Genomic DNA, 13326 nt, shown 5'->3' on the forward strand with positions numbered 1-13326 from the left:
AAGTATGTGGTCAGCCAGCTGCTTCTAAGCAAACTCCTAATTACAAATCAATATTTGTTATCTATGCTGGCATCAAAGATGAAAGAGGTGTTTTTCTGCTCTTCCTAGATTTCAGTTTAACTTTTTTTTAACTGTTGAAGATCTGTGAGCAGAGATCATTATAGACTCATCTGAAAGAGCATCTATAAGACTTTCTGTAATAGAGAGTTGTAGTGTATGAGAGACTCTAGTTGTTGTTAATCTAAAATTCATTAAACAATCATCTTTTTAAGAGTAACTTAGTCCCGTGTGTTTAGTTTGTCATTCTTTTAGTTTACATTATGTGATTTCATTCCTAGTCCAGGTAACTGTTTCATCACATTAAGAATTGGTGTCCCTTCACAAAATACAATTGGTAGGCCAACAGCAATTTCCTAGGCTACCAGACCTTCCAGTTGGCAAGAAAGAAGCCGCTTAAATTTTTGCTTAGCCATTCACATGTTGGAGAAGTTAGTACAGTTCCTTAATGGGGCTGCAAGGTGCTCTTTGCAAAGCAGCACAACACTGTAAGTGGTGTAACAGTAAGTGGTGTTTGAAGTCAAACCTGCCTTCAAATGTTTTGTATCATTCTTCACTACATAAAACTGGAACTTCTAGCAAAAGAAAACCTGGACTAGCTGGAAGGAAAAGATTCTTTGGATTTCAGTACATTTATATTGTCATGCTAAATAAAGAATCTTATTTTGTGAATAATGTTGAATTTCTTTAAATTTAGTCCAATTTTCTAGTTTAGGTTCAGTTGCAGTAGTATTTTTAAGTTCCAAATATTAGTGGGAATCCTCTCATGTGACTCCCTGGGACACTTGGAAGTAGAATATCCACAGGAACCCTATCTCTGGTACAAAACAAAACAATGCATAGTGTGCCAGAGATCCACCAGTAGATCCCCAGTTATGTGATTATACTCATAAGGATGTTTATCCTTTCATGTAAAACTTATCAATTGGGTTGTTTTTTTTCTTACTGGTAAGTAGGGAGGAGAAAAGGTCTCTTGTGTTGCATGGCTTTTTGGCTGCCTTATTGACAGTTTTTGTGTAAATTAGGATCTCTCTGGTTTTACTTCTCTGTGAGAGTTCGCTTACTACTTATATGGAAAGACAATTTTAAAAGTCATAGAACCATAGAATCATTTAGGTTGGAAAAGATCTTTAAGGTTATTGAGTCAACTGTTAACTCAGCACTGCCAAGTCCATCACTAAACCATGTCCCGAAGGGCCACTTTTACTCATCTCTTAAATACCTGCAGGGTATACCTTGTCCTGCTGGCCCTACTATTGCTGATACAAAGAGAAATAAGAGAATAACAATCTAAGTAACACTTAGCAATGAGTCTGTGTTTCGTCTTGGGTTTGATTTCCAGACAGGCAACTGTTAAAAAAGTTAACTACTTTAACCTTAAAATATTGCGTTAGTAGAAATTATTTATAAATGTCATGCTAAATTCATATTTGCTGATAAAATACAAAATTATTATGACAGTGTAACCTTTCTGAGCAAAAACTGCAGTGGTTACACTGGGGCTGTTACTGTATCCCACTTACTTGTACATAAAACATGATTAACCACCCATTTAGAAAATGTATTTATTAGGATATATTAAAATATGGTTCTGATTAGAAACTCTTATTCAGTGTTTCAAATGCCCCTGATGAGCAAGTTGTCCAATTTTCTTTGAAATTAGCAGGTATTGTTTGCATGGAATTCCTCAGGCTATGCAGAGTAATGATTATTTTACTTTGGCAAAAACAATCTCTGCACAAAATATTTTTTGTTAAACTTAAAATGTATTATTGTGATGGTTTGACCCTGGCTGAATGCCAGGTGCTCACCAAAGCTGCTTGATCACTCCCCTCTGCAACTGGACATGAGAGAGAAAATATAACAGAAGGCTCCTGAGTTAAGGACAGGGAGAGATCACTCACCAATTACCATCACAGGCAAAACAAACTGGACTTGGGGATGTTAACTGAATTTATTGCCAGTCAACATCAGAAGAGGATAATGAGAAGTAAAACAAATCTTAAAAACATGTTTCCCCCATCCCTCTCCCGTTCCTGGGCTCTACCTCCTCCCCCACAGAGGCACAGGGAAATGGGGGTTATGATAGTTCATCACAGGTTGTTTCCTAAGCTCTCAGGAAGAAGAGTCCTTCCCCTGCTCCAGTGTGGGGTCCCTCACACGAGAGACAGTTTTCCACAAACTTCTCCAGTGTGAATCCATCTCAGGAGTTACAGTTCTTCATGAACTGCTCCAATGTGGGTCACTTTTCCATGGGGTCAGTCCTTCAGGAACAGGCTGCTCCAGTATGGGTCCCCACAGGGTCACAAGTCCTGCCGGCAAACCTGCTCCAGCATGGATTCCTCTCTACACTGATCTGCAGGCCCTGTCAGGAGCCTGCTCCAGCATGGGTTTTCCATGAGTTCCCCATGCAGGTGGATCTCTGCACCCCAGTGGATCCCCATGAGCTGCAGGGGGACAGCTGCTTCACCATGGTCTCCACCAAGGGCTCCAGGGGAACCTCAGCTCTGGCACCTGGAACACCTCCTCCCCCTCCTTCTGCACTGACCTTGGTGTCAGCGGAGTTGTTCACATGTTCTCACTCCCCTCTTCTCTGGCTGCAACTGTGATTGGCCCAACAACTTTTTTTTCCTTCTTAAAAATGTTACCGCAGAGGCGTTACTGTTATTCCTGATTGGCTTGGCCTTGGCCCAGGGTGGCTCCATCCTGGAGTTAACTGGTGTTGCCTCTGTTGGACATGGGGGAAGCTTCTGGCAGCTTCTCACAGAAGCCACCCCAGTAGCCACCCCACTACCAAAGCCTGGCCATGCAAACCAAATACAGTTAGACAAAAATGCATGTGCTATAACTGATACGGTAGATTGCAGAGAAAATTTCTTTATCATTTAAACCGACTCTCTCAATTTTATGATTTATCATAGTAAATAATAAATATTTTTATAGTAGCCCCTTTCCACATTAAAATGCTACAAGTCTAAATATTGCATCTAGTTGCCTTTAAAGTTATAAAGGGAGAAATAATTGGCTGCTGAAACAGTGGGTATGTACTGTATTTCTAATTCCTGTTAGGCTGCACTCTGAATTTCAGTATCGGTAGTGGCAGCATGTTTTTCATAGATGAATGATGTATTGAAAAGGGAAAGTCGTGCTGCCTAATGACAAGAAAATTGAAGTGGATCTAAAAGAGTGAGATACAGACTTCAAATAAATTTATAAATGCTTGTTCAAATATTTAATTTACCTTCCGTTAAAGAGGTGGTGAGGGATTGCAAAGTTACATGACTGACTTGTATCCCAAATTTATTGTTGATAAGATTTGTGATTTATTTTTTTTTTTCATTACTAACTGGTATTTACCTGAAATGCTACCTATTAGATTTTTCTGAGAATGTTTCTTAGTTTGTTGTTGGATACTCACCATAGGAAGTGTGGAATACACATGTATGTGTTTTCCCTCCTAGAAATTTTTAAGAAAATTTAAAAAATTTTCTTAAATTTATTTCTAGAATAGTAATTTTGAGCTAATGACTTCTGAAATTTGCTTTTACTTGAGCTTATGAAGTTGCTTTGATGCCACAGTTGAGAGATGAGTGGTTTTCTTTCTAGAATTCCAAGGGCCTGAGAAGGCCCGCTGTGGTGACTTAAACCCTAAATATATACCTTGCTTGCTAAGCAGGAACTAGTAAGCAGATTGGAAGGAGTGCATATATGAAGGTGGAGGGCAGTTACACAAGTTGTGTAAGAATCATAGCAAATAGTCATGGCCATTAAAAGGGGGAAAATACAAATTAGTTAGTAGATCTTTCCTATGGCTCTAGAGGACAACTAGAGGGGAATAACAGGGAAATAGCAGTTGTCTTTTGAGTCTCCTTTTAAATTTTGTATAATTTACCACTGGGAGGATAGACCTGTATCCTGATTCTTACCACTAGTGGAAACTTGATGGATTTCACAGCTTGGCAGCTTCTGATCCATACAACTGAAGTTCAGGTTAGCTGATGCTGGTTTGCATTTTGTATTTGTATGTGCAAGCTGTTCACTTTAGGTAGAAAGCTGGCAACTGTTACCTACTAGGTGATCTGAGACTTTTCTGAAACTTTTTAATATATATAATCTGATAATGCACATACAGGCTCAGCTTCTCTTAGCAGTAGAAAATAAATGCTGTATAATTTTAATATGTATATCGTGGATTGTTTTGGGCTGGTGTACTGTTGTTAGATTAATGAGCAGAGAAGAGCAAATGAAAAATCTCTTGAGGGAACCTGATCTCGTTAATACAGTAAATGTTCTAATAAACAGAATATGAAAATCTTTATTTTGAAAGTCACATCTAGGATGTAGTGGCCAGGAATATGGTAAAACAATGCAAAATACCAACAATTAAAACATTGGCATGTAAGAATAGTTTGTTTTAAATTATATATTTATATAATAATTATGTATTTTAAGTGGAAATACCATTTTGTAAAATAAAAACCAAACCCACACTTTGGATACATTAAGTGAGTTAGCAGCATTATGCAAAAACCTTGCCAACGTCTGTGACTGGGTAAAATGACCATGTTTAATAGTTTCAGAGTAAATACAGAATTTTTCTTAGGCTTACAGTTTCTTGAGGATCTAGCTTGGGTTTGAAGGATTAAGAATCGCTTGTCACAGTAAAAGGCCAGGCTTTCATAAAGCTGTGAGAGTATGTGATAGGAATCAGGATGAAAATCACACCCACATTTAGGCATATGAGACTAAACCAGCAATAGCAGTAGTCATTACTTACATATGCTTTTTGAAGTTGTGAATATTAACTGATGATGCAGCTCCTGGAAGCATTAAGGATGAATGAAACACTTGTCCTGAATTCACTGGTGCTGCATTTTAAACTGGGTATCAGATGTTTGTTTATTTTTATCTGTTTAAAGTAAGCAAATACCCATTCTGTGAGATAGGGAAATATGGAGAGCTTCCAAACCTATGGCTATAAACAGATTTTTCTTTACCCCTGCCAAGATGTGTTCTTCCCCCTTCTGCATTTTCCTGCTGTCTGTAATTACTGCAACACTCTGAAGCTGTATGATTAGTACCTTACTATTAGGAGGCCGTACAAAGTGCAAAGAATGCAAATATTTATCCCTCACAAATCACAAGGTTTGCATCCCAACTGCATTAGATAGAAAACTAGTCATTTAAGCACTAGTTTCTACAGGCTTTTCAGTTGCTTTTAAAATGTTTTGCATGCTGTCATTCCATGCTCTATGATTCCTGAAGGACAATAATACCTTTGTAATTTAAAAGTTTTGGTTTTGTGCATGTAGAACTATATTTTTGTGTGTTAGTTTGCATGATAGCTGGAAATACTCCGGTGTATTGAGCCAGCAATCACATTAGTGAAGTTTTTTCTAACTCAGACACTGTTTGCTTTGGCTAATGAGAGTGATGCATCTACTAAAAGAAAAAATTGCAGCAAGCTCATTGTGAATTTATAGATTGCTTGTGCCTTGTGGAAAAAAAAAGGCAAACACTTCTATTTGAGTTTTCCGATTTTCTTAGCAGGACAGTGCACAGCTTTGAAATTTGGTAGATATTTTGCATTAAAATTAGTGCTTTAGGAAAACTTAAACAAATCACTGCTATATGATAACTTTACAGTTAGAATATGGGTTCTATGGGTTTCCTGTTCCAGTGTGTTTGAAATGTCCTGCAGGAACAAGTACCTGCATTTTCTAGATTCCTTGCAGTGATTTAGAGAGACTTCTTGATGCCTCCTTTCTCCTAACTGAATCTCCTTTTAACACACACACGTACACCCACGTACACCCCCCCTTGCATCCTGTCCTACCCCCCCCTTTCCATAACCTACTCCTGATTTATCATAGCTCCTTCAGGAGGTAATCAAGCTCCTCTGTGAAATAAATAAACATAAGTGGTACAAACTGCATTATGTGGATGCAAGAATGTGTTCTTAGCTTTCTTGAGAGTCTATAGCTGAAGCTAAACTTGCCGTTTTGGCAGCTACAGAGGATGGTTTTTGCCAGTACTCTGTCTAGTAAGTTGGCTCAGTTTCTTGCCAGTGTGTAGCCAGCAGAATTTGGATGACAGGTAGCTGTGTAACTAGCTGTGCAGTGGGGGGGATGTTCATTAAAGCAAGTGATCCATTAAATGTAAAATAGAGGGACCCATATTTCACAGTAAATCACATAATAGAATGAGATGGTATAGATGATATGGGATTGCTGTTGCCTTTCCTTTGGTGTTTGTTTTTTTTTTTTTCTTAAATGCTTGAAGAGATTTCTGAAGTTTTGCTGATGTGCATGAGCGCTTAAATGTAATCTGATTCAATATCAAAACTTTTCAAATATGATTTCCAAAGGGAGGAGAAACATAACTCCATGTGTTTTCTTTCTACAGGGATGAATTGTAAAAGCTACATCATCTTGACCCAAACATAGTGTTACAGTGGACTGCTCATCTCCAGTTCTAAAAGCTTTTTGAAAACCAACAGCATTGCAGCTTGTTTTGGACTTCGTTATACTGTTGTTATCAGCATGGAAAAGCGTGGTGTTTGTTTTATTTTTTTAGATGCTCAAGGCAAATCTGATAAAGAAATGGTGGAAAGTTTTATGTGGGCACTGTTTTATTTAACATGCCTTTATTTCACTTTCATCTGTTCAAAGTGAATTTCTGCAAAACTGCAGATAAAGACCTATAGCTTGTGAACTCTAATTTTGATGGGGGTACTTGAACACTCACTTCTCTCGGCTCCTGTGTCCCTTGGTAAAACTGCTTCTGTGCACCTTACAACACTATGTAGGTAATACCAGGTTTTCTGTGTTCTGATGTCTGCTAGATGCTACTAAAAGGAGATGAACTTCCTTTTTAAGCTTTTGACATGATGTCATAGACTAGCATGTAGTAGATACAATCAGCTGCTTTTTTACCTTAAAACCAGGCATTTGTATATATTAAACTTCAAGACATCAGAGGTGGGTGGCCGCTCTTATCAAACGTTCCTGTTCAAGTTGGATATAACAGGCATGGTTTTCCCTTTCCTTCTAAAATTAATTAATGGAATCTTTAAATTCTCTTTTGGTTTATAGCTCACTACTGGTATGATACACATATATTTAAATCCATAAATATGATATAAGCTGTGTCCCAATCACTGAACAGTTTATGCAATGCTGCTTTGCCAACTGATGTTAAAAGCAAAAGGGGAGTTGTGTGCTTGTGTGGAAGACTAGGGTCAGTATGTAGTAGACTTCTGAGATATGGATTGCCTTTTGTTCTTTATTAAAAAACAAAATCCCGTTTGGTTCTAAAAGAAAGTTGCTTTTGTCAAAGCCATTTGCTGTATCAATATTCTCATTTTTCTTACTGTGGGCACCCAGGAAAAATTCTGACTTTTTAGAAAGTGAATTCTAAATTGTTATACAAGGAAAACATCATACATGCAGAAAGAATCATGGACTCCTACATAGAGATAGATGCACTTGTTCAGTTTTCATATAGAAGAATAGTTGGAAGGCTATAAAACTTTTTTTTCTGTCCTAAGTTTTCTGTTTTGGTATTGTAAAATGCCAACAGCAAATCATGAAGCAGTACAGTGAGGTGGGCTGCTTTGGGAAAGGGGGAAAGCGTGTCTTCAGTCATCTTGCTCAGATTTGAGCAACCAGAAATAAAACAGCATGTTATCATTTTTTTTTTTGGTAGAAACATTAAAGAATAAAATAACTTGCATAAAAGCAACCCATAGTGATTAATGAAAAAAAAAACAACTTTTTATGGTGGAAGAGCAATAATTTGTGCTGAGATTAATCCCTGGAAGCATAAAGGTTAAAATTCAAAGGACTCTGAACATGAAAAAGTAACATTTTAAATAACCTTCCTTTTGAGGGTCAGCCCCATCCTATTCCTCTGTAAAAGATATGTATTACTTAATTTAGATATTTGGAAGTTAGAGTACCACCTCCTGATCTGACTGCAGCCTGGGAGCACATACACAAGATTAATCTTAAAAAGAAATTAATATAGCGTGTATTCTAGAAAATACAATCCAGAAAAACCCACTTGCGTCTGACAAATTTGTACTAACCCACAATCAACTGTGAATCTAGTTCTTGGTGTTGAAGTGAAATATCTTAACTGATGCATGCTAACGTTCAACCTTCTGGTCACTGTATCTTTCAATTTGAGTTCAGCTTTATTTACATCTTCTCACTAATTTAATCAGTTAAATGAAAGATATGAGCTCAACTGTATCCAAACTCCTGTCTCTGGACACAGTGTAATAAGCTAGCCTGACTTGGAAGTGGTGTTAAAACTGAGACCCGATGACAACTTTTTTGGGGAGAACCACTTCATGAGGTGTAAGGCTTCAGGGACCAAGGCTGTTGGGAGTAGTGCACCCATTCCACTGAGGATTTATATCAAGGGATGTATCAAGGTACTCGGACAGAAAGGAGTATCCAGGAGTAGCATTTAGGAATTGGAAAATGGAAACTCCTCCATGATAGAGCAATGGTTCTGAAGTAAAAACTTGGAGACGAGGACAAGTTGAAATGCAGAAGATTTGAAGAGCTTGAATAAGTGCTGTGTGAACTGTCTGAATTGCTACTTTGCCAAATAAAACAAATTGAGAGGAAGCTGTATCTAGGTGTCTGCCTGGTTTTGTGGTTGATTTTGTAACTTTCAGCAGGACTTCACAAGTCCAAAAAGAAAGCAACTAGGTATAAAAATACTAGTTTACTAATTGACCAGAACTATGTGTCCATTTTAAGTCAGTTAATGTATTGTAGCAGTTACAAAGCCTGTTACTAATATATGGAATGCAAGTGGAGTTTTACACGTCTGTTTGGAATTTATTTTGTTCACATCTGTGTGTTTTGGGGAACAGGCTCTTCCTGTGCGCAGTTCTGCCTGCTCTCCATAGCTGAATCCAGCTACCTCAGAGGAAATGATCTCTGGGCTATTACTATCACCTCTAAGCTAGAACAGCTTGGGAGAATGGATTGGCTGAACCACCAAGTTACTTGTCCGGTTGTTTCCAGGATCTAGACAGTAGAAGACCACCAGATTTTGAGCAGCGGAACCAAGAGCCAATACCTGTGTCTTCAAAATGCACCAACATTTGTGGGTGCTCCACAGAGAAGTTTAGTGTGCTGTATGGATGCTTTCTGTTTACACAGCAGGAATGATCTGCTTATTCACTATTTCCATTCAAAGTGGTCAGCTAGCTTGAGGGCACAGAGCTCATTAGATGATTTTTTTCTGGAGGGAAACTAGCACACAGCACGTGTGCACCAGCACTGCTGATGGAGGCCACCTGGATGGTTCCTGAAATGTTTTGTAGTTAGCAAGTTTGAAACAGGCATCCAGGGGGGCCTCTATGTGGTAGGCTCTGGAGCTTCCAGCTGGCAGCAGTTCTCTCCATGAGTACAGTGTTTTTGTGACAGAGTGACAGGCTCCAGGGTTTTTGAGTATGGAGGGACTATGGAATTGACCGTCAGCAAAAAGAGGTAAAGTAAAATGGCCAGAGGAAAATTCTGAACTAGTACTCTCCTTCCTGCCAGGAAGAAGGGTGTTAACACATTCTAACAGTAGCAGTGTTTTCTTCCTTTTTCTCAGTGTGCCCTAGGATGTGCTGCTTTTGATTTAAATGGAGTTCACAGAAAGAGGATGTGATCTCAATTCCTTCTTGATTTTGACATGATGGAAGTAATGCAAACCAAGCTCATGATTTATATCTCTGGTTCTGTTTAGCTGAATTTGATCCTATTATGATGCAGTTCAAAAGATCAGTAATTCTGCTCACCTTTATGGAACCCTTGATCCTTGTCCCAGGCAATGTCCTAAGAAGAGGTATTCTGCTGAAGTGAACGAGGGGTGGTCCTGGCTCAGAAAAAAAGGTGAATGGTGAGGTCACACCAGCACATTATGCAGAACCAAACAAAAAGAAAAGCCACAGAGGGGAAGTGTTGCCCGAAAGGCATCATGTGCACAGGGGGATGCAGGAGATGATGAGGTCTGAAATTGGTCTTTTGCATTTCAGGATGTAAATTGGAGTTTCAATGCTGTGGTGTACAATAAATGGATTCAAGCATGGGGTTTAAGACGATTTTGTGGGTTTGTACACTTTGCCTTTGTTGGCACTATCTGAGTTTTTGTCCATCTGCTTATAAGTGTGAAAAGTTGCAGACCAGTTGTGGGAAGTGCAGAGACACTCTAGATATCATAATCCCTCTTTGCCTTAACTGCAAACAATATGTGCTTGTGTGCTCAGAGTCCCCCTGGTGGCAAGGTTTGGGTTTCCGTGCTTCAGCCAGGTCTGAGGAAATCAGCGTGGACTAAAACTTGGCCTTACGCAGGCAGAGGTGCTGTAAACTTTCCTCTGCCTGACCTGTTTGCCTCCCACAGTTCATCCTTGACATACAGGGCTGCTTTCTTTTTCAGGTGGTAGTTTTTTTACACAGCACAAATTCATCATGCAGCTGATGTGCTCTGAACTTTCCTATGAAAGGCTCTTATTGTTCTCATGCTCCTGGCAGGGTGTTAATGAGATGCTCAGCAGAATGTGCTCAGGAACTAAAATTGTATTTCTTTAAATTATGAATTGAATGGCCGTAGTTAATGCTGAAATATGTATGGAGAAGATCCAGCTGCCCATTGAAAATTGCCTGAAAGCTTCAGGAAGGAAAAATGAAAATAACTCACTTTGTGTCTCATCACACCAAACTTGAAAATTTGAGACACTTAATCCCATGCCTTTTAGCAAAACTGTTTTAGCAACAACAGACTGTTTTCATAAAGACTGTAAACAGAGTTTCTTTGAGATCTCACTTCGATCTTCTAATGTTTCTTTGTAGTTCAGCCATTTTCATCATATGCTTCTGGGCAAATTACCTGATGATACTCTTGAAAACATTCCCTGATGCTACTGGGAAGCTGAAGTCTTTTTTTTAGCCATGTTTAAGCTTATGTTTCCATTTTATGTGTCTTTAGTAGGAATGGGTTAAGTTTCTTGTTTACCATGTTCTGCCAAATCCTTTTTCAGCTCATAATGGAGAAAGGGCATCTGAGACTAATCAGTAACTTTTATTGCAGGTGTCTTATGGATTAGCAGGACACTCTCAAAGGCTTCTGGTTAGGGAATGGGTGATTCAGAGCATCTGCCTAGGCTACTGCTCTGACTAGAGCTCTAGAGAAGCTCATCTCCTCTGGATATAGAGGCAGCATCAGGAAAGTTACCTCTTGTGCATAGAATTAGCCTTCAGGGATGCTTTCCCTGTAGGCCCAAACTTCCTTTGTGCTGCCTGCTTTCAAGTCCTTTCCAGTCCTGCACCCATGCAAATTCCCTGCTCCCTCTGTATATGTGTTGTCCAATTATTTCTTTCAAATGTAGGTACCTTTAATGCATGTCTTTAGTGCATTAGTGCATTTAGTTGTGAAGAACTATGTGAAAGTTTCTTGCTCTGCTCCCTAGAACAGGGTTATACATTTCTATTGGCCAAGCAAACTGTGACTCAGTCCTTCACTGAACCTTTCTGCCTGCTCAAAATACAGTTTTTGTTGATTTATGAGTGGTTTATAACTGTCAGCCAGGAGCCTTACAACTGCAAAAATTAAAATTTTAGCAGGTATCTTTAAAAACTTGTTTCTGAAGTTGCTTCTTTTGCTGGTCCAGTCCTTCCAGACTTCTCTTTGTGTTTCAAGACTCCAGTGCAGAGTGCAGCTCACCTTCTGATTTACCCCTTTTCTGCTTTACCCCTTCCCCCCCACTTTAAATATTCCCTGTTTACAGCATGTTTCCCTCTTACTGAGCTCAGGCCAATCGTTTAATGGGCTTTTTTCTTTCATAGTAATTACTGTGTGTTTATTGCCTCTGTCTGGTTTTTATATTTGTCATCACTCTGAATCTTTTCCACGTTTTCCCTCTGCTGTTACTCTTTAGCTATTGCCATTAGAAACCAAAAAATCCCAATTCCCGATGCTCATGAAAGCAGCCAGCACAGACCTCAGTGATGCATGACTGTGGATTCTTTTGGGGCTTACTAGAAAGGCTCTCTCTTTGTTTTGGGATGGCATGTTTGCATTGCTATTGGTTCGGGCCTCTGACTTGCTCTGTGCAGCTTGGGATTGAAACTCTTATGTTTATCTGGGATTTGAAAAGCAAATGGAGCATCACACTGACCTATTTCAGCCTTTTTGTTTTGCAAATGTGCTCTTGGAACTGCCCCTGTTATAATCCCGCAGTGCTATGGAATGATTAAGGGATGCTCAGCCTAGGATCCCCTGCAAAAGTGGGCAGCAAGCAACACATATCACAGAAAAAAGCCCTTACTTCTAAATATGGATCAAACCTAGGTATTGTTTGTTACTCTGAAGTAGTTTTTACCCTTAAGGTGGTCTGAACGGCAAAACGGAGGAAAACACAAAAAGCAGTCTAAGTGAAATATGTATCTTGATCAACATTAAAATACACTGACAAAACAAATTATAATGACCTCTCCTAGTACACAGAGAAGCAATATCCACAGGGGTATGTGATCTGAGCAGTCAGTATTCTCTACTTACCTGTCTAAGCATGCTGGTAAGACTAGGTGGATTGAGCATACTTGCAGATATGTGGATAAACACATTTCAGTATTTGGGACAGGAAAAACAGATCTGACAGACCTCAAATAGTGACAGTTTTCCCACAGAACGTTGCACTTCTACTGCAGTATAAACACTGTATAACCCCGTAGCTCCTGGGGTCTGCACGAGAAGCCATGAAAGCAGTGTTAGCAGTGCCGCTGTGAAGATGGGCTACAAGCACCGCCTGCTCTGAGTGCTGCCTTGTCATTAGAGGGAGAGCTCCAACCTTGGGAGCATCTGGGAAGGGGCTACAGAAGTGGTGTCAGAAGGAGGCAATGACTGGGAACTGCCTGGAGAGAAGGGGAAAAGCACCCCAAGTGTGTCAACAAGGGTGTCTTGCCACAGTATTTTCTGCTAGTGTCCAGGTGTGCTCCGGCTCAGTAGTTCAGATTTAAAATCAAATGGCATGAAAGTTATTAAATGATAGCACATGGTATTGAGACCAATGTGTGTGTTAATGCAGAAGCTGCCAAGGCAATGTTATTTTGCTAACTTTGTCTTGCTCTCCATCCAGCTGATGATGCCCAGGCTTTCTGGTAAAATGCAAACTTTTTTGTTTATTTCAGTCCAACCGTGTAGTTTGCTGTTACCTGGGAAGTAATAGGCCTCAGGCTGGTGGTCTGCACAACAGCAACTGTC

The 13326-nt window shown here is 39.4% G+C and overlaps 1 protein-coding gene across 6 annotated transcripts in view; it reads left to right on the plus strand.

Moving 5' to 3' along the window:
- The window catches only part of PCMT1 (protein-L-isoaspartate (D-aspartate) O-methyltransferase), a 36530-nt gene extending 27828 nt beyond the window's left edge, over positions 1–8702 (plus strand). For all 6 annotated transcript variants that reach the window (XR_007908286.1, XM_051811240.1, XM_051811239.1 and 3 more), the window contains one exon: positions 6463–8702. Coding sequence is in view for 3 of the 6 variants with exons in the window: in XM_051811239.1 (XP_051667199.1) it covers positions 6463–6475 (13 nt within the window). In the remaining 3 variants the exon portion in view is untranslated. The remainder of the gene's footprint in view (positions 1–6462) is intronic.
- Positions 8703–13326: the final 4624 nt, after the last annotated feature.

This window comes from Manacus candei, unplaced genomic scaffold, assembly GCF_025592945.1.
Source record: "Manacus candei isolate 608988 ecotype Guabito, Panama unplaced genomic scaffold, ASM2559294v1 h1tg000081l, whole genome shotgun sequence".
Taxonomy (NCBI): domain Eukaryota; kingdom Metazoa; phylum Chordata; class Aves; order Passeriformes; family Pipridae; genus Manacus; species Manacus candei.